This window comes from Fringilla coelebs (genome assembly GCF_963513975.1).
Source record: "Fringilla coelebs genome assembly, chromosome: 19".
NCBI classification, from domain to species: Eukaryota; Metazoa; Chordata; class Aves; order Passeriformes; family Fringillidae; genus Fringilla; species Fringilla coelebs.
In genome coordinates, this window is record NC_140045.1 from 9,938,131 (window position 1) to 9,959,577 (window position 21,447).

The 21,447-nt window shown below is 48.3% G+C and overlaps 1 protein-coding gene across 4 annotated transcripts; it reads right to left on the reverse strand.

Moving 5' to 3' along the window:
* Positions 1-222: 222 nt before the first annotated feature.
* EXOC7 (exocyst complex component 7) lies at positions 223-21,280 on the reverse strand. Of its 4 annotated transcripts, XM_084218617.1 has the most exons (22): positions 21,149-21,280; positions 20,283-20,348; positions 19,043-19,227; positions 18,270-18,375; positions 17,461-17,683; positions 16,216-16,383; positions 15,178-15,189; positions 10,546-10,638; positions 9,501-9,569; positions 8,189-8,334; positions 7,833-7,985; positions 7,319-7,417; positions 6,661-6,723; positions 6,270-6,336; positions 4,822-4,860; positions 3,732-3,797; positions 2,560-2,680; positions 2,044-2,139; positions 1,702-1,765; positions 1,139-1,180; positions 855-988; positions 223-472 (listed from the first exon to the last, which is right to left on the reverse strand). In XM_084218617.1, the coding sequence occupies exons 1-22, from the start codon at positions 21,206-21,208 to the stop codon at positions 370-372; spliced, it is 2,175 nt and encodes a 724-aa protein (XP_084074743.1). In that variant the 5' UTR covers positions 21,209-21,280; the 3' UTR covers positions 223-369. The 4 variants fall into 4 exon arrangements, with proteins under 4 accessions (XP_084074743.1, XP_084074745.1, XP_084074744.1 ...); XM_084218619.1 differs by lacking the exon at positions 9,501-9,569; XM_084218618.1 differs by lacking the exon at positions 4,822-4,860.
* Between the last annotated feature and the right edge of the window lie 167 nt (positions 21,281-21,447).

Sequence of the window (21,447 nt, forward strand, 5' to 3'; positions counted from 1 at the left end):
GAGCTCACAGCCTCCTGCCCTTAACAAAAGGGCTATACCCATACAGGGTTTTTTTGGTCATGTATTTTTCTTTCTTTTTGTTTTTAAACACACTCCCCATGTCTGCTGCACATCAAGGCATTAACACAAACCCAGGAGAGGTGGATGTGCCAAGATAGGAGCCCACAGGGCAGACTTTGCCTTATCCCATGGATCCAGAGCAAAGACAGCCAGGAGTTAGTGTTTCCACAGGTTTATAAATCTGATAAATACAAGTATAACACCCTGCCCACCACAATGGGGCAGGGGAGAAGGGAAGGGAGTCCCGAGGGTTGCTGAGAGAGCACTGGCTTGTACTTGGCAGCTGGAGAGTTCACAACAGCTGGAAATTTATGCTGACGTGTCAAACAGCTTCTCAATCATCTCCCCCACCTGGTCGACCTGGTATTTGATGTATTTCTCAGGGTTCTTGGTGAAGGGCACATTGCCAAATCTACAAAAGAAAACAGGTGACAAACAACTGGAACACAGCAAAGAGACCCACTGGTCCCTCCTCTGTCACAGATGAGCTCCACTCCAGCACACCCCACTCGAGTGACAGAGCATCCTGTGTAGAGCAAGTGACCTGCTTACAACTGGCCTCACAAGTTTTACATGAACAGCCCAGGGTGGTTCAGGGCTTTGTGCTCACTGACCAAGGAATCAGGGTGACAGCAGAGGTCTGTGAATACTCAAGGTTAGCTTGGGAATGTCTGAGTGTGCAAAGCAGAGAAGCTAAGACAGGACAATAGAAAAGTGGCTTGCTCAGGCTATGCAAGGCTCCAAAGACCTCAGTAAACCCAAAGAGGACAGGAAAGTGCTGCAGGAGGTGTCACCTGTTCAAAAAGGCACCATAGGTCTCTTTCACAATGGTTTTCTGTGCCCGGCGGATTTTGTCTCGCTGCTCCATGTCTGGGATTGCCCAGGCCTTCTGGATCTTACACAGCTCCTCCAGCCCATCATTAAAACCCTGTCCAAAGAGAAACTCAGTGAGCATCCCATCTGTAGTCAGAGTCTGATGCTCCTTCCCTCCCCTGCTGATCACCATGAGTCTCCTCCTCAGGCAGATCTGTGTCCCAATCAACCAGGGATGTTCTGACACCATCCAACACCTCCTTACCTTAAAGCGCTCCTTTATCATCTGCCTCTCCTTGTCCTTGAGCTGCAACAAGGAGAGAAAGGATCTTATTTCATCTCCAGAAATAAATATCCAACACCAATGTTTGCCCACAACTCCCCATCCAACCTAAGCAATACCCAGTACTTGGTTTGGATTCCCTCTCCTACAGCAGCGAGGAGAGATGCAGAGAGCAGCACACCCTGCACTCAGCTGAAGTAGGGTTAACAGGGATAATTTTTAGGCAGAACACACATAAAATAGACTTCTTCATGCTTCCAGCCCTTTCCAAGGGAAGGTCTCAGGGTTTTGAAAATCCAAAACAGAGGCCTCTTCTCAGGTGAAGATGTAAAAATGGAGGCAGAGATTAAAAGACTTGGATGACTCTAGGGCAGAGGAGATGAGAAGGCACTGCTGCTGTCCACCTGTGCCAGCCACAGTGGTCACTCTGCAGAGTGATACTGGCACGAGATATAAAGAAGGTTTCTGAGCATTTTTTATGACAAAGGAGATGGTGTTTCTGGCAACTTCTGTCATGTCAAGCCCATCCTTGCCCATCCTCTCACCTTCACTCCTGGCTGAAAGACAGGCAGGTTTCTCTCAGAGATGTAATCTATCACCTTCAACCAGCTGCACGTGCAATGAGATGGGAGAGAAGCAGAGAGTTACTCACACCTCTACCAGAGCACCTCTGCCTTCACCTGTGACCCAAAGTCCAACTCAGACAATACACACCCCAAAACTTCCCACAGTGACCCTGCCCAGGATGGATTAATTGCTTGGAAACCAAACATACTCTGCTTAGTCAAGTTTTTTCCAGTTTAGGTGAATCTCTCCTACTGCTCCAGCAACTCCCAAAGAGCTCCCAAAGTGCCAAAAGCAAGGCAGAGGCAGAGGATGGCACTGACCTGCGCTGGTAGGTCTGGATCTGCTGCTCAATGAGCTCCCGGTAGGACCTGTCAGCCGTTTTCTGTGTCACAGCCACCAGCTGGATCAGCTCAGACCTGGAAGAGCAGGAAACCTGAGGAAGCACCTGAGCCAGCTGCTCTCTGAGCTGCTCTCAGGATGGCAGCATTTCAACCCCCATCAATAAGTTCCTTTCAGCCCTTCACAATTAAATGTTCCTTGAAATGTGCAAACTGGGAGACAGAAGCAACTCCGAGCTACTTTCCACAGCCACATCCTCAATCCTCCCAAGATCAAAGGATTCTCTAAAACCTAAGGCATTTCCTAATGCTTTTATCTTCCACTCTCAGGTAATGTGATGGTTATAATACTGCAAAGCCTTCAAAGAGGCAGTTTCAAGGACAGAAGAAAAAGTAGATATGAGGCTGGCAAGTAAATGCTCTCAATGCAGAGCTCTGCTTCAAAACCATCAAATCAGCCTTGGACTTGAGGGACATTCACTCAGGACACACACTTACTTCTCCAGAGATTTCAGAATGTAGTTGTAGTTGTTATGCAGAAAAATGGCACTCAAAGCTGGGTCTTCATAAACCTTGGATTTGCTAAGCAGGTTAAGCTGCAGGTTGCCCAGAACTTTGCCTTAAAGTGGGAAAAATACAGAACAAGAAGTTTTGCACTGAAACTTCTTATTATTGACAAAGCAAACCAAGCTGCAGGCCCACAGCAAAGTGAACAGCACAAAAACTACAATCATATGTACTTAACAGTCCTTATATAGATTTTCTTCAGCAAATCACCAGAGCCTCTCTGCAAACTGCTGCCTTCCATGCCTTGGCAATGGAGGGGCACTTTGGGTTCAGAGGAACCCCCAGAACCTGCCCCAAAGCAAGCTCAGGTCTCAGAAGCTGAAGGACCTGGTCTCTGTTGTAACAGAAAGAGAAATCACTGATGTCACCTTCTGAACCTCCCCTTTGGGAGCTGGGAGCCTTCATGGGGATGAAGGTGACAATGGTTTAAGGGAATAGCTCTGCAGCACAGTGAGCTGCAGCACTGTGCTTTGTCCTGTCCTACTCTAACAGCCAAACTCCCAGTCTGACCCTTTTTTCATCCCTCCCATCAGACTCCAGCTCAAATGTGGAAAGATCACATGGAGAAGAGACACAGCCTGTGCTCTTCACCCAGGAATGAGCCCAGTGAAGGCATGTCCATGGGGCAAAAGCAGGAAGCTGATGCCTTCTAGGGACTACCTAAAAACAGAGGCTCAACAAAATTAAAAGAATAAAAAGCAGTTATATTTATTGAAGGGCCTTCAGGTACATTTCAGCCCCCCCTCGCCCAGGGCTACACCCAAAAATGAACAGGGTCAAAGATTTTCATACTTTTATAAGTTTGGTCTATTTGCATATTGGGGATTAATCTTCCAATTACAGCTTTAGGTAATGAAGTCATTTACAAAGTTTGCTCCCCCCCATAACTCACTTTTGTTTACATTTCTTAGGGCCTGAGACAGTGAGGTGTCCTTGATTCCCAGGCCTAGAGAGGAATTGTTCTGTCTGACCAAACTGGGAAAGCAGCAGCTAACACTGTATATGGAGTTTAGAGTAAAACACTAAAGAATTGCAGGATTACAAATATATGACAAATACAAAAGCTAAAATCCTAAGGCATCAAAGGTGTGCAGGGTACTCACAGATGTAGGTGCTCAGCAGCCTCCTGCTGAACTCTGAGCTGTAGCTACTGGCTGAGGAGCTGGTCTCTGAAAGGAAAGTCTTAGGCCAGTTAACATGCCCTGGGAAGAGGGGGGTGTGTGGTCAGCCTGCCTCTGTTCCTCATCCCTGTTGCCATGGAATTAGCTCCCATTGACAGTGAAAGAGCTCCTGCTTCAGAGCCCACTGTCAGCAGCTCATCCAGGCTGAGGGGGCAAGAGCTCTGCACCCTCAGTCCTCCTATCTGCATTAATGCAGAGCACCCTGGCAGAAATATCTCCTTTCCTTCTAGGTGCTCAGGGAACATCCTTTTCATCAGCAAGAATCATTACACTCCTCCTCCCCATCCATTTCCCCAGCCTGAAAAGTGTTGGTAAGCACTAGAAACTGGCAATCAGAGAACAATGAGCTGGAGCTGTTAACAGCAAGCACACAACAGTAATTGAAACAAGCAGAAGGGCTCTGGAAAGCTTCAGCCATCCCCATGGTTGCTGACAGAGCCTGCCTGGCTCTAGGAGGGACTGTGCCAGCATGGGAGGCTGCCCCTGCAGGCAGCAGAGACTCCAGGCTGGCACATGCTCCTCTGTCTGGAGATGCCTTTCTGCCCTCGAGGGCTTGTGGGCACGGGGCCCACAAGACACGTGGGGTGGCCACCTCCTCCTGCCCCCTCCAGAGAGTCTGGCAGCCAGACCTAGCTCGGGTGGTCCGAGTTCAGCAGCACCCCATGGGAAAGGCCTCGAGGCTCCTGTTGCTGGGAGCTGGACAATAAAGAGCTGAGTGCACATGGGATAAAGCATGACACCAGCTGGGCCAATCTGCTACCTGTGCCAAAGAGATTCAGTGCCATCAGAGTGTCTTGAGCCTGTTTCAGCTCTTGTGGCATCCCTCATTGTCTGCTGCTGACAAGCCCTCCCTATTCTCTCCAGCCCACTGGCAAGGATTATTTACCCTCCCCTTTCCTCCCCTTTTCAATTATGTGTTAATTTATTTACAACTGCTGGAGGATAAAGAATTAACATACATCACCAGAGTCCGAGGCAATATGAACAGGTAGGTGCGGGTAAGTTTGCTTACCTCTGGGATCTAAAGGAATATTGTATGTGTCCCCAAGAACTACAGAGATTAGGCAGATCAGAGAGAAAAGGGGAGGGATGAGAGAGAAAAAGAAATGCAAAAGTGCAAAAAGACAGGTTAGAGACCACCACTCCTTTGAGAACAAAGCAGATATTAACACAGAGCAGCCACAGGCAGGTGCACAGGAGAGCAGGCAGGAGTCCCTCCGAGGACACAAATGGAATGGAGATCACAAAGGAAAGGCAGAGTCCAACCTCCTTCCCCTGCTGGAGACATTGTTTGCTTTGTCATTGGTTGTATTTAGCACAACACCTCATTCCAAATCATTCCAAACCCACTTTCAAGGCAAAGCTACCTCAAATCTATGCTGCCTTTTCAATCAGCTAAGAGAGATCTCACTGCAAGACAACATGTCAAGACTTCCAAACAGTGCTGACATCACCATTCAGGGGACAGCATGGGAAACAGCTGGTTGTTCCAAGAAAAATTTCAGACCAATTCTTTGGCCAAGGAGAGAGAGCCAAGGCCCAGAAGGGCCTGAGCACAGTGAGCTTGCAAGTGGAAAAGGCACAAGGCAATGCTAGAAGAGATGGGGCAAAAGCAGAGACATCTTAGTTCGAGTTGATTTAGAATTAGCAAAAATTTCCAAACAGAACTTTGCAGGTAACAGTCTGGAGGCAGCTTTAAGTCTCCTCTTACCTCTGCTTCTAATGGGCTCTTTAACCCCCTCCAGTCTGTCTCCTCAGGGCCCCATGCCCCCTGAAATCCACTCTGCTCTATTCCAACCTCCTTGAAAGCACAAGCTTTGCCAAGGCCAACAGCTCACTGGAGAGCCTGGAGTTGCTGCTCTGCACAGAACCAAGACTCCCACTGCAGCTGATAAGCAGCACCACCCTGCTACACGAGCAGCTCTCATCTTCTGATCTATCCATTTATTTCCAGTGGGCCTCTTCAGCAGCCTGGAGAGCAGAACTAAAACTTGTCTCTCTGACAGGATGCACAAATGGCTCCAGAGTCCCAGCTTGCCCATGTCTCAAGGCTGAGGAGATTCTTGCTGCTGCTGTTGTACTCTGAGCAGAGGATGGTGCTGTTCCCATACAGAGCCCAGCTGGAGCAGCCACCCTCACTCCAGTACAGTCACACAGCACCAGGCCAGGGCCAGACTTGGAGCTAAAAGACCCCTCTCAGAGAACACCAGCAGTAAACACCATCCTCATTGTACCTGCCAGGAGCAAGTGTGGAAGGTCAGCAGGGAACTCTGCATCCCTTGAACTCTCCAGACAATCAACTGTGTGGTCAAGGCAGCTCAGAAGACAAGACAAACCACAGGGTGAAGGACAGGAGAACAAGCTCACAGTGCATGTTGAGGTTTGGTCACTTAAGGGAAGATGTCCAGGGAATGTGAGGAAGGAACTGCATGCCCAAGCAAGCCCCATGCATGTGTGTACCTTGTGATGCCAGCATGGCACCTGCTGTCTCCTGGAAATCCAGTAATTGCTGTAGGAAAAGGATGGCCTGGAAGCAAAGGAGGGAATTTAGGAGCAACCAACATTACATCTCCTCTGCTCTGCCATTAAGGATCATGAAGAATCACTTGTCCCCCCACACTTAGAGGCATTCAAGAACAAATCACTACACTCTTCTGAACTGCTGGGTTTTCCACACACAGTCCCACCATGGCTGAGCAAGGATCACCAGCTCATCCTGCCATGGAAGCCAGGTAATTGTGTAATTGTTAATGCCAAGACACCTTAATCTAGGAAGTCTCCCTACTGCTCTTTTTAAAACTCCTTCAGAAGCTGTTTTCCACAAAGGATGGCTCAAATAATCACCACGTACATTGCTGGTGAGTTCATGAACTGTCCCATCTTTTGGCATGTTGTACTCCTTGTCTGGATCATTCTAAAAAGGGAAAAGAGACACATAAGGTGAGGATGGAAGGGGAGACACCTACAATACAGCTGCTGCTACAAGTGAGCTGAAGGATTCTTCATCCAGCCACTGCCAACACCCTCAGGCCCAGCTCTTGCAGTGCCATCTCCTGGTGCTCAGAAACCAGAGCTGCCAGGCACCACAGCTCAAAACCTCAGGGCTCTGTTCAGCATGTGACCATCACACCTTCAGCTTACCTACCATCCACCAAGCCCATCTTACACAGGAACAGCCTAACAGGAGTCCTCCAAAACGTTTCAAGGCAGCAATTTTCCTTTCTGTTTAAATAGGATTAATTCTGAGGTAGACTTGGTATCTGCAGAGGCCTGGATGCTCATGTCAAATTATTTGCAGGATCCCTGCTAGAGATCTTGGGCAAAGGCCTTCTGTGTTTGAAACCAGCACCAAACATTTGGTATTTGACCCAAATACCAAAGCAATCCAGCAAGTTCCTGCTTCAGTCACAAACTACTTGGTATCATGGAAAGCTGAAAGCTAAACTAGGGGTTTTGCTCCAAAAAACCCTCTTCCAAGACTGATCAGAGACCACTGAGGAGAAACCTACCTTAATGTTGTCTGCAAACTCTTCCAGTGCCTTTGCACCAGTGGTCTCCATGGAAGTGATCAGCCCTGGCAGTTTGTTCTTAGTGCCTGCTGCAGTTCCCTGGAATAGTTCCACAATAGATCAGAAAAAGAAAACAAATAATATCTGAACTTCCACCCAGCACCAACCCTACCTCATCCCCCACCCCAGCATCTCATTCTCAGCTCCCCATATGCCAGAAGAATATGTACAGCACATGAAATATCAACAACACATGAAATCCCATATTCTCCAAGGAGAGATACTGTGGTGGTCCATCAGGGTCAGGACTTGAACTGAGAAAAGCTGCTGCTGGGAGATGCTGAGTTGCTGCTTCACCAGCTCAGAAAGCAGCAAGGTGCATTTGTGTAACTGCAGTCCATACTGGAGGACACAAACAGCATGGCTTTGCTCAAAGCCACTGTGATAATCCATTTCAAAAAGTTCTCCAGATAATGCAAACCACAGGACCCTCTCCAATCCAAATCACATTTACCTGCAAGACCTGGTCAAATTCTGGCTTCATCTGCTTGAGATGCTTCAGGATGGGGAAGATTGTGAGCACAGCTGAATAGTCATGTCGGATGATGGCTTTCCGGGCAGCTGAGACAATGTTATCACCCTCCATGATCAAGTTATCCAATGACTCCTGCAACAAAGCCAGAGACTCGTGAGGAAGGAACAGGATTTCTGCCCAGGCAGCACAGAGGGCTCAGTGCAGGACACCCATTCCTGGTGACCATTTGGCTGATGCATCACTTGGGGTACCAGTGAGCACAGGTTCTCCAGGCTCTGTGCAGGCCCTGGCTCACTCAACAGGTCCTGCAGGACGAGCACAAAGGCTCAACTGACCTGGATGAGAGAATCAAAGGTCTTCTTCTGGTGGTGCTCTGGGACAATTTCTGTCAGGAGCTGGTATTCACTCTGGGCCAGTTTGACAAAGGCACTGACGCAGTGGATGTACGCGTCGATCTCGATGTCAAAGACGTCGTCCCTCCCTGCAAGGGCAAGATGCCTTTGGTTTACACAAGGAGCACACAAGGTTCTTCTGGGAAACTTGATTCTGGCTTTGCACCCATCCGTGTGTGAGAACAAGAGTCATCTTCTCACCACTCCTGCCCTGGGTTTGCGTGTGGGAATCTCTGAGTACCCTGCAGGAGGCAGGAAAAGCCACCCACAGCTCAGGAAATGCACATCAGGGCACCACCTCTTTCCAGCCTCGTGCCAGAAGTGAAGTTTGGAGCTTTTCTGGGATACAGACTAAATTTAATCAAGGGCTTGAACACAGAGTACTAAACTCAGGAAGGTCTGAGGTGAATTATTCAAAATCTCTGCTTGTATTTTTAGAATTCCTTATCTCCATCCGTCATGCAGATGAAGAACTGCCATTTGGCATCAACATTTCTGGGAAATAAAGGCTGTCCTGGAAGGCAGCTTCTTCCCGCTTGCAGAAACAAGATAAAAAACCAGGCTGATGAACATTTACATCTTATGAAGCAGGAATATCAGCACAGCTAGGTGAGTTATCTGCCACACAATGCTGCATACAAATGCAAATATCTCAGTCCTAGAATATGAATATCTCAGTCAAAGATCCATCAAAGATCCTACGTGGTAGGCATGAGAAGTGATGCAAGGGCCAGCACCAACTCGTACCAACCACTGCTGGATGTGTCTGCAGGACAGACACAGACAGACCCCATCCTGCAAGACAGTAAGAGGACAGAGGCCTTCTCTAAGCTATAGGCTGCTGCTTCTCTCTTCCCAGAGACTTTTGATGCAAAAAGGACCAATTCTTCCCCATGTTGACAAGTACCTCAGGTTGTTATTTCAGAAGGTCAGCAGAAGAGACACAGACTGCCTGCTGAGCTGCTGCACGGCTCTCTTTGCTTCAGCACCCTACAGATTAGCAGCCACCTACAGGAAAACGTCCCTCAGCATGGTGACCTTTGCTTGGACAAAGTTGGGCTCCTTGTCTGAGGGCTTGGAGGGGGTGTGCTTAGTAGCAGTGAATTCTACTGAGAAGAGCCGGAGCTTCTTAGCCAGAGGAGGCTCATGCTTCAGGACTGCCCACGAGAGCAACAGCCCTGGCTGCAGCATGACAGTGGAACACACAGGGAAGCAGGGGGGACCAGCTGGCTCCCAGTGCCACCCCGGTACTTACCCGCAGCCGGCCCGTGCTTGTCGCCCAGGGCATCGGAAAGGTGCTTAACGCGCAAGTCATGCTCATGACCTATGAGATGGCAGCCGGCACAAACAGAAGGCGCAATTTATCCAGGGTGGTCACAGCAAGGATGCTCACTCTGGCTGGAAGCTGCTTCAAGCCTGGCTTATTTGATCTGGTGGACATCTATTTCCCTACACTCCCAGGAATGCTTCCTGACCAAATCCTTTTGTTGGGCTATACAGTGGTAGCAACCCTTTGAAACCTGATGAGAAGTGTGAGTTAAGCTGTTTCTTGGACCACAGGAGTCCCTTGAACCTCCTGCCATATGTTCTGAATGGGATTGCAGGCATCAGAGTCCAATTTTACCCCAAACCATTAAAAATCCAAACTCAAAGGCCCTCTCCTGCTCAGCATGAGGATTTTCCCCCATGTGAGTGATGTTAGTCACCATCTGGGGTTTAGCAGGCTGCAGCACAGGTGCTGAAGACACCTGCTCAGGATGGAATCATAGCAGGAGGCAGGAAATGTCTTAGAGATGCTTTGAAGCACCTTCTCACTTATCTGGCACAACCTCTAGGAGCAGAGGAGGTCAGAAAACAGGAGTCAACCATTCAGGCAGGTCTGCACAGAAAAGATGTACAGGCACAGTGCACTGAGCTACCTGTGGTCCAACACTTCAGCACCAGGTTTGGAAAGGTCACTAGGAAACTGAATGTCTCAAAGTCCAGGCAAAAAGAAAAGAGAACAGGAACACCACAAGCAGATGTTAGCAGAGCTTCCATTACCCAGGTGGCTGTGGTGGGTCAATGTTAAGGTAACATTCCTTTCCACCTCTACTCATGCTTATGGAAACTTTGAAATTCAGACAGTAAATTCTGAATAAATAGAATAAATAAACCAAAAATAATTTGGCCCTCCAGCATCTCCTTGGTTCCCCAGTCCAATGCTGTCCACCAAGCACTGAACTAATGGAAGCCCCACCTGGAAATCAAAGCTGATACACAGAGAAAGTCAAGGGTGAAGTAGCTCAAGCTGTGATTACCTTCCATAGGAATGAGGTTAGAGGCCCCCTTTTTCCCATCTAGACCATGCTGAGAGTACTGTTTCAGAAGGTTCTGAGCCTTACGGATCGTGCCTGTCACCAGAACCAGAGAGAAGAGACAAGAAGACCTAGAAAATGAGTGAAAGAAAACAAACCCAGAACACCAGCCCTCCACCAGCAAGTCACCTGGGCCCAGCAAGAGGATGCTGGGCAGCAATGAGGATGCTCAGCACGGGAACGTGAACCCCAAACTCATGTGCAAGTGTGCAGATACAATGGCATTTCCAGAATGCTTCCCTGCTTTGAGGCTGGGGACATAAATTCCAGCCAGGGATACAGAATCAGTTTGGATACACAGCACGGTATGGCTGGGTGACAAACACAACCAGAGAAGGGAAGGCATAAAGCTCCCTCCTCTGTAAAGGGTTTATTGAAGTTGGTGCTCTGCATCCAAGCACAGAGGGTTTGCTGCTTTCCCTCAGCTGTGGAAGCAGGGCTTTGCATATGGACAATTCCTGTCTGGCAACATGTTGCCTGCCCCTCAGAGCCACAACTGCAGTCACTTAGTACTAGGTGCCTTTCTGAGGGGTATTTTCTGAGCATAATCAATAAAGAGCCATCAGAAGCCCCAGAGCCAAGATAAGGAATGGTACAGGAAGCAGTAAAAGGGTGACAAACTCTGGGCTTTTTTTTGCAGCAGCAATTCCCATCACAGGGATCCCAGAATAATGGATGTTGCCCACCCATGTGTAACTTGCACTAAGCCACCCTAATCCCCAAGACACTTCTCTTCTAAAGAACTGCTAATCAATTAAAACCATGAGGAAAAAAAAAATAACACTGGGTTAAAAGATTTATACTTTAAACACACAAAAACCAGACAGAACTGAACAAAAGGCAGTGCTGGCTATACAGCTGGAAAGCACAAAACAAAGCATTAATGTGACAACTGAAGCCTAGGCAGTGTTTCCACATTAAAAGGTTAGTTGTCATGCAACAAGCTACAATTATCACAAGCACACTGACACCCTCCCAGAGCAGACCTTTGCTGTTGCCTGCACAACAGGGAACTGGAAGTTTTGGGAAGGTGGAAGGGGTTTCTATAGGAGACCCAAATGAAACAGAACTGGGCCGAGTAAATGAAAAAGCCAAAAACATAAAAATGCTGCTGCCAAAATTAAGAATTGTTCTGCTACAAAGTAATAAATACTTCAAACATGCTGAAGATCTGTACTTCCACCACTAACTGTGAGCCACAGTGCAGCCTGGAAATGAGTGCTGGCTGCCCAAATGCTGAAGGGAGCCCAGGTACACACTGCTGCACACCCCTGAAACATTCCAGGGTGCAGGACAGCTCCATCCCATAAAGGGATTTATGGCAAGGGAAAGGAAACTTCAGGTCCCCCAGACAGTGGGAGAGAACAGGAGAGAGAAGTTCCCCTTGCATTACCAAACTGCCTTAAGCCGGTGCACTTTCTAAATGACAGAATATGGTTTCCAAAATGTAATATTTCACTGGTAATAATGTCCTTCTACCAGCTCAGAGTGTTCTCAATCACTTTGTAAGGAAAGAAAAAAATCATATCCATGAAACACTTTCTCCTAGCAGGAAACTTCCCCCCTCTTGATCCACACCTGGGAGATGGGAAAGATGGGAAGTCTCACACCCTCACTGGCTGATGCATTTGCTCCCAAGCTTCTGCCATATGATCAAATGAAGGCTATGCCTCTTCTTCCAAGCTTCCTGATGCTTTTCACACCCTGCACCTCCACTTCATTCTTAGCTACTTCCAGAAACCTCAAGAGCTTGGGCACACCAGCAAGCTCCTCTGAGCAAGGAGGGCTCTCCCTTACCACTGCTCCCATGGCCCAGCAGCTGCAGAGCTCAACTCAGGAACTGTTCTTCCACCCTTTCCCTTTTCAAGCATTTAGGGAGAGGGAAAAAATACAAAGGAATAAAGGGTGAACTGGTGTGAAAACCAAGCAGACAGTACAACTGCTGCTGCTGCTGTGAGCAGGCTGCCACTCCACAGGTATGCAGTGGATGTTGTCACAGCCCACCCTTGATGGTTTCTTCTCTTTTTCAATTTTTTCCCTATTTTTCTCAATTTCAATGCTGATTATGCTGCATTTTATTTGCATAAGCACAATTACCTGTGTTTACTGACACACACTGAGTGTTCAGCATCCAGGGGCATCACTTCAGTGCTGCTGGATCCCTCTGACTTAGCATCATAACTAGGCTTTAATGGATTCTGGTGGAAGCCAAATGTTTTTGTTCCAGAATTGTTTTTCCCCTATTAAGCAGCACCCTAACCAAATGGGACTGTGTTTCAGCTACTAATGAAAACATCACATTTAAGCCAGGCAGAGATCAGTCTGGGAAACAGGAATGGGGTCTTTATTCTGCCACTCAACCTGCCTGTAGGTACCACCTCACTGGAGCTCTAAGAAAACTAGAAAAGAGCTTCCTTGTAGTCTGAAAAGAGCCTCTAAAGGTCAAAAAACATGTGAAACCTTTGCTTCTGCAGCCCAGTTGTTCCATGGAGTGGGGTTTGGGCATGCATGAGATGTTTTTCCAAATGCAACCCATTATCTTTTTTCTCTCTTCCTTTAGGCAGTTTTCTATCCAAGCAGCATGGCAACACATCCTCTTTTCTCAAGCACCAGCTGCAGGAATCTGCATGAAACCAGACAATGCCCTCTGGCTTCTGTAGGCAGCCAGGCCAGGTGGCCCCATGCCTCCCCAGAAGTGCAGAGCTGCTGAGCTGCCTGCTGCTCTCAAGACAAAAGAGAGCACAGGGTCTACAGGCATCACAAAGAAATCTTATTTTATGCACATATGTTTGCAGCAGGATGATATGGGAACCTGAATACACTTGCTCTCTGAGAGGGAGTGCTGACAATCCAAATATCAAACTAAAACCAGAAAAAGCCCACAAACCATCAGTTCAACTCGACCTGTCAAGTGTCACTTAAAAGGAGACAACTCTGCTTTAGAAGCATCTCCAGCAGTCAGATTTTTAACTGCATGATGCAACAACAGGAGACAGCACAGGGTACATCAATAGACAAAACAGGAACAGAGACATGGAGACCCTCTGAAACAACACATGGACATGGAGCATGTTCTCTAGAATTCAACACAGTCCCTGGGGCAATCTCTGCCTTGTTACCCTGCTCCTAATACTTCATCTTCCCTTCAGCCTCTCTTGTGCTTTGTTTCGTGGTAAAAAAAAGCTATAGCACATCAGATTTAGTTTGTTATTTACCCCTTGCAACAGGTTAAAGTGTGCATTGGGGTGTGCACTGGGATATTCTTCCTCAAGGACCAAGGAAATCAAGTCTCTTGTTGGAACTGAAAACCCCCTTCCCTGAAACCCAGATTGGTAGAACTCGGCTTTACTTATTGAAATAAAGTAACAGAACAGAAAAAAAAAAAAACAAAAACCTTTGTCCAAATTGAACAAAGGCTAAACCCAGGGGGACTCAAACACCACCAGATAATGTTGCTCTGAAGAGAGCCACTGTGCCAGTGTGAAGGTGGTATGAGACCTCCACCTTAAGAGCTGTACTTGAAAGCTAATAGAACTGCAGAAAAAACAGTGAATCTGTGCCTGAAGACTCTTTTGCTCCATTTTTAATTTCACTGAAGTACAATTCAGCAGTCATAAGAGATGGCTGCTGTATAAGGTTTAACATCCACTGTCCTTCAAGAGCTACAGTCTGGTTCTCTGTCTGCTTCATGAAGATAGGAGACAAATGAGCCACTATTTTTTCTTGACATTACAACAGCCCAATGGATCACTTGAGACACTTTTTCCTTCATGCACCATCAGCTCCCTAGTGCATTCAGACCATGCTCTACCTCACAAAATCTAATGTAACTGGGCATAAAGACATTAAAATCTTTTGGCATATCTACAGCTGAGACTTTTCCTCATGAGAAGTAATTCTAGATGCCCAAATACATCCACTTTGGAGGAGTCCTGTTTGTAGGAACTTGTGCTCTCCAACATGTGGGCTCCTCTCTATAGGAGCATCCAAGATCTGAGACTCTTTATAAAAAAAAATCCCTAGGATTTTTCAATAATCTGCGCACAAAAACAAAGCATCTCCCCCATCCCTGACTCTTTACCTGAGAGCACAGGGGAGATACTATCACTTGTCAGGCTGCTCAGAAATGTTTGCTGACCATGCTGAATTCACAGCAATAAAAACACAGGAACCTTTTCAGAATCAGGTGATAACTGAGAAGCATCGACCAAATCTGAAGCACCTGCAACCTGAGCTTCCCATGGCTCAACTACAGAATCCCACTGGCACCTTTCAGTGTCTCTGAGCATTACCAAGTGGTTCTCTGCTGCCAGGGGAAAATTCACTGAAATTCACAGACAATTCCATCAGCTTTCAGGAACAGCACCAGGGCACAGCAGCAATGGCACAGATTGATTTTAAAAGACCACAGGGGTGATGTCTGGATGTCACAGCCTTGCCCAGGCAGCCCTCCCTCTCCAAATATCCCAGGCACACCCTCTGCTGTAGCAATAAGAGGCCCAGCAAAGCCTCTCCACACACAGAAGTGAAGAGAGTGAGCACCAGGGCCAGCACACACACACATAGACACATTACCTGGGATGAGGACTGCATTCACATCAGGATTATAAAAATAAACACAACACAATTAAAATGGGTATTTCTTCTTCCTCCCTTTCCCCATCCCATCCATTCCCAGTCCCTACCCACCTTTCTTACTCTTTTCCTGAACCCACTAAGAGTATTTGGACAACACAGGACAAAATAGGGAAGGGGAGTATTGGCCAGGTAAACCTACAGAAATATGAACTTTTCTGATGTGATCACTGTTACAGAGGAGACAACACAGTGCTGGGACACAGAAGATCAATATTCCTGTGCTGGCTTTTGCTGTTCCTCCTGGCTGTGCTCCCACCAGATGGCACATTCCAGAGATGGGAACTACAGCCCTACACTCCCAAACTCCAGAATGACCAACATCACCAGCTGCACCAAAACTGCATTGAGAGGAGAAAAGGAATAACCCATCAGCCACATTCATAGCTCTTCCTGAGACAGGCTGAGGCAAGAGCTTTAAGAGCCCTTCTAAATTTCAGACAATGTTGTATCTCATTTTTGTAGGCACCTGCCTAATCCCCATCTCAGCTCCTGGGGGCTTCTTGCTTTCCAGCACAATAATAATTTATTCATAGCTAATGATTGAAGTGAGGTGTTTTATCAGATATGAGCCTTCTATTTGCTGTGGCACAAGCTTTATTCCATATGTAAAGGCTGAGGATTTTACCTGAGGTGTTCTAGATCAAATCCTTTTACAGCCCACTTGTGGGAACTTAGCATATCGCTAAGTCTGGGCCGGCTGGTGTCTGTCTCTGCCCAGACACCCACTCAGGTCTCTTTTTACTCATCTCCTTTGTTAAGGAGATGTACATAGGGCCTCTCTGCTCCCTTTGCAGTACCCAGAGAACAGACCTGATGGCTTGACAGACAGAGTCTGTAATCCCAATGCTGAATCCAGAGCAGAGAAGTGCTTCCCTCCAAAATCTCACCTAAATGTCCTAAAACCACATCTTAAACACAGAGATACCTCAGCAATGAGAAGGCCTAAAGATGTGTTAATACCCAGTGGGGACTGACCTGGTCTCTTGATGGGCTTTTTGGTGGGGGTGTCCTTCCTTTTGTTCTGAATGGCAGGGGAATATGGCACCCCTGAGGAAGAGCTGTTCTTACGGAAATGGTCCTTCAGCCCCTTGATGGAGCGGTCGAGCTGCACAGAGCGGATTTGGAAGTAAACTGTCATGAAATCTGAGGAGACAAGGTAAACATGAGATTATAAGCACAGAGGGAACACTATACAGTAAAGCAGACACTTTATGCCACTGCAGGGACTTACAAGCATTGGTGTGGGACCCCAAGTCAGCATCCTTCCCTCCCAGAAGGATGGGAGGGAAGAGAGCATCTCCTATTTTCTTCAAAAACTTCTCCCTTCCCCTGCAATCTTCATTCCAGCCCTCCCACTACACACAGCATTAATTCTACCAGTACCAAGTAGTGGAACTGACAGGAGATATCTGTGCAAGGCATTGTCAATTCAAGTGCTCTGTTTCCAGCATGAGAGACTTCACACGCTTTTCAGGATTCAGGCCACTCGGGAATTTAATGAGGTGCTTGTCATTTGAAAGCAGAATGCAAACTTACTAATAAAATATGCTCTGTATGCATGAGTTGCCTTTGATCATGGAAAAATTCTTAAGAAGCTTTTAAGGATGTTCATCATACTTGGTAGGCACAGTAATCCCCCCCTCAGGAGTGAATCAGTGAGGTGGGGGGGTGACTCTTGGAGCTGCATGAATGTGAAAGTTCACATTCCCTTTACAAGTCTGCAAAGTCACTCAATCCTGAAGGAAAAGTTAATAAAGGACTATAAAGCTCTAGGCAGTTCTTGATGCTGCAGAACAGGAAAGGAGACACGTACCGACTGAAGAAAGTCTGTGCTGCTTTCCCCCTTGCCCTTGGTCACATTCCATACAAACAGTTCTGGTCATAAATATTTCCCAAATGGGAATAAGTACCCAGTGCCTTGCACATTTATAAAACCTGAGCACTGGATAGCTGCAGCTTCCACTCAAGGCATTACAGGTGCAAGTGCAGTGGATTTTTGCTACAGGACAGACTTTGCATTAACATAATTTGTGCTTTGTTTACACAGCTCATTCTGTTCAACCCACAAACCACCACTTCAGTCTCACTACAAAAAAAAAAAACAACAGGATCTTCAGGTGCTGGAAAGATTGTAGTACTCAGCTGAAGGTGCCACTAAGGGATCACTCATCTGCCAGTGCTGCCAGATGGCCACAGAGACCAAGGGGCAGCAGCACCCACCTTGGTTCCTGCCGTTCTCCACCAGCCAGCCCGAGATGCGAATGATGTCGTGCAGGACGCTCTCCGGGAGGTGCTCCAGGGACATCTCCTCCTGCGTGTCCATCTCCTCATCCCCACTGATCAGGTCCAGGATCAGGATGGGTGGCACTGGCTTGGTGTGTCGTGTCATCAAACTGCGGAACTCCGACTCCAAGGATTCCTTGCCCCGCTCAAAGAGGGATTTCTGGCACAAAACACCAGGACAGAAGCAGAACAGGACTTTGGTAATCAGTCACTCAGGAGTATTTTTGCATAAGAACATCCATCCTAACCACTGCCAGGTACTGCAGGCTTCAAACTCCAACCACGCCTGTATCTGAGGGACTTTTAAAGTGAATTAAATTTAAGAAACGCTTGGGAGTTGTTCAAGGGGGATTTAAACAGATGACCCATTCTGCTCAAGCAGCTGAAGGACAGACAAGAGCTGCTCAGGAGAAGTTTCAATCAACTCCTCCTCCTCAGGTGCAAGAGCTGCTGGCACAACAGAGAGAGAGAAAAATGCCAGGAGCAGAAATTCTGCCCAGAAGCCAAACCAATCATTCCTTCAGCTGTGCCCAAACACCGCCTTCTCCAGGCAGCAAACCCAACCCAAACCAAACACAGCCTCCCCCAGCAGGGGACAAGCAGCAGGGCTGTGTCTGCCCCCCTCTCATCCACAGGTTCCAGGTCCATCACCCAACCCAAACCAAACACAGCCTCCCCCAGCAGGGGACAAGCAGCAGGGCTGTGTCTGCCCCCTCTCATCAACAGGTTCCAGGTCCATCACCCACCACACGGTTCAGCTCCGGGCTGTCGGGGTTGTTGTCCTGGAAGTATTCCACTGCCTTCTGGATTTTGTCCATGCAATTCAAGTATTCCTCCAACCTCCCCGTGGGGCTAAAAATAAAACCAGAAATGAAAAGTACTGCCCCAAGAAGCAAACAAACAAAATAACAAGAAAGCACCAGACCAGACTCAGGATAAAAATAACAAGGGAAATCTCAATCCCCTTTTCTTCAGCTGGAGGAGATAATGAAATTCTCTTCTGCCTGCACACAGTGCTACAGCAGGATACCCAACCCACACAGCAAGTGCAGAAGTACTGATGATGGAACAGCACAAAACTCTCAGCCTTGCTCTCCTCTCCCAGACAGGCCCTGATGGGAAGGCAGAGGGAACTGCACATCCCATCTCAGACAAGAGCCATCCAACACCCTCCCAGACCAGGAAGCTCCAGAACAGCTCTGGTACATCCTGCATGCAGTGACAACCTCAATGGGCAGGGAAAACCTTCAGGAAAAGGGCAGAGGAAACAGAGAAGCCACCAGAGCTCATGGAGATTGCAATGGGAGCACCTCTGCAAGATGTGGAAGAGTGAATGCAGAGTCTGAGCTGTCTTTGCCCTGTGGAAAAGGCTGAATGTCAAGTCCATGTGGACTGGGGATGAGGAAAGAGTGTGGGAAGGATACCAAACATACCAAGGGTGTGTGAAGTCAGCTTCCCCACCTCTATCTCAAAAATCCACCAGGATGAAGCTCCCAGCAGATCTATCTGCTCAACTCACCCTTCCTTGATGATCTTCTCTGTGTCCTTGGCCACATGGTAGTAACTGATGACGTGATCCAAGCAGGACAGGGTCTTCTCCACGTTCTCCTGCAGGCGCTGCAGGTTCTCTGTCTGCTTGTGGACAGGGATGATGGAGTTCTCCAGCTTCATCAAACGGCTCTCAAAGGAGGAGAGGATTGAAACCTACACACCCAGAGAGAAACCAACAGCTGAGGACCTCCTTCCTATGGAGAGGGTAGGACTTAGAGCAGGGAAGTCAGGGATCTTCAGGGCCTAGCTTTTCTTTTTGGGCTCTGCTACTAATTTGCCCTGGCTCCTTAGCAGCTGTTTCCATCCCTCTATGTCCTGACTTTTATTAACAATCACAAAGCAGATCACCTGCCATAGAGGGATGGGCCAATCCCAAAGGAAATGCTTGCAAAGAGTGAAGATAATGTTCCAAGACAGTACAAAGGACAAGCAAAATTCTATTCACCAACAGAAAATAAATCCACAGGAACTGCCTGGAGGTGCCCCATGGAAAAAGGGCAGCAAAAGCACAAACCAGCAGCCCCTTTGCTCCACACTGAGACCCTAATAGGAGCTGCACAAGGACCAGTCTAGTGAGAACCCTCTTTCTACCAGACATTTGGTTTTTAAAGAGGTTTTGGTTTTAAAGAGGATTGTGATAGTGCTTCTGACAGGTGGAAAACCACAGCAAGCTCATAAGAGGGTGCCTCAGAGTCATCTTTTCTAGGCCAAAAGGTCATTCCTTAGGAGATTCTCTCCTATGTCTTCTTTTCCACATTTCTCTGGTGGTGCCTCTATGACTTTTTAAAGCACTGAGACCAAGCCTGGACATAATCTATAAACTGAGGGCTTATGAGCCATTACAACACAGTAATTACATTTTACCTTTACACAGAACACTCGCAAAATAAAACTCCAAATAAAACCTGAATTATGAAGCAACAACAAGATGCTGTGGCACAAACTAGTCTGAGGTTTCTTAACACCTTTTCCCCAAGAGAGAATTGACTGTAGCAGAGATGAGGCCAGCAGCTCAGCTGAGCCCTCAGCAGAGCAGGAGAAAGCTCAGTATTGAAGCATTTCTCAGGTTTCCCCTTTGCCCAGTCACTGAAACCAAAGTGGTTCATCGCTCCAGATCCCTCAGATGGGCACAACAACAGCCTTGGAAACTAATAAACCTAAAAACCTGGGAAAAAGTAAAGCCATGCCCAACATTAGGACCTCCCTACCATGTTCTTGGTGAGCTGGTCACTCTTCTCAAGGCTCTCTTTGATAAAGGACAGAGTTTCTTCTTCCTGTGAGTAAGATGAAAAAAAAGGCTCCTAAATTCTGAACACTAAGGTTTAAGTCACTAAACAGTACACATAGGTTTTGACCAATCTTGTAAACTCTGCTGCAAGCCATGTTTGGTCTGATGCTGATTCTGTGGCCACATTTTAATACTGCCACCTCTTAACAGAAATCAGGGCAAGTAACCCAAGGTGGGGACACATCATGTAATGAGCCAGGGGATTTATGAATTCAAGGTTTCCCTTCAATGCCACGAGCATCAGCACAAAATAAAATTAACACTTTTCCCACTGTGGCACAACGACTCAGCACACATGTCCCTGCCACAGCACAACACCTGCCACAGCACTGACACCTTCCAAATCCACCGGGAACTCAAGTGTCCGATGCAAAGCAGCCACCGAGGGCTGGTTTGAAGTCATTAAAGCCCACAGATGGGGGGAACAGCAGCCTGCATGGGGTGGCTTTAAGCCCGCAAAGGGCCCAGGCAGGGGGGATTGCAGCCTGTCAGGGCTGCACCTGCCGGGAGAGCCCCCCGATCCCCCCAAGAACGAGAGGGGAAACCCAGGCCCAAAGTGGGGAGCAGAGATGCCCCGACCCTGCAAACCAGGCCTTGAAGGGGGACCTGGGGGTGCTCCCAAGCCAGGAGGGGACGAGGAGGCCCTGGAGGGGTCCCGGGACGCCCCCGGCCCGGTGAGGAGCTCCAGACCCAGCCTCGTCTGCCCGGCAGCGCCAGGGGACTGCGGGCCCGGGCCCAGCCCCAGGCCCCGGCAGCGCCCACAGAGCGTCCCAAGCCCAACCCCACCTGCTTGAGCTTGTCCTCGATCTCCCTCCTGCGGGCCGACACCTCCTCGCTCGGGATCATCGCGCCGAGCCGCTCCGCCGCTCGCTCCCACCGCGCCCGGCCCGTCACTGCCGCGCCGCCATGATGGGCGCGGCGGGGCGCACCGGGCATGCGCAGACAGCGCCGCTGCCATCTTGAGAGTGGCGCCGTTCAAGAGGGGCCCGGAGGCGTGGCAGGTGTGTCGGCGCATGCGCACTGCCCTGCCAGCGGCCATGTTGGGGGTGGCGGGAGGGCTGCGCCGCCATCTTGGGAGTGGCGCG

Excerpts from the sequence above, each read along its gene's own strand:
- EXOC7 (XM_084218617.1), bottom strand. The coding sequence starts at position 21,208 with ATGATCCCGAGCGAGGAGGTGTCGGCCCGCAGGAGGGAGATCGAGGAC. Across the intron at positions 6,724-7,318 it reads AGTTTGCAGACAACATTAAG|AATGATCCAGACAAGGAGTA; the intron begins GTAGGTTTCTCC and ends TTCCCTTTTTAG. Across the intron at positions 3,798-4,821 it reads TATTCCTTTAGATCCCAGAG|AGACCAGCTCCTCAGCCAGT; the intron begins GTAAGCAAACTT and ends CTTTCCTTTCAG.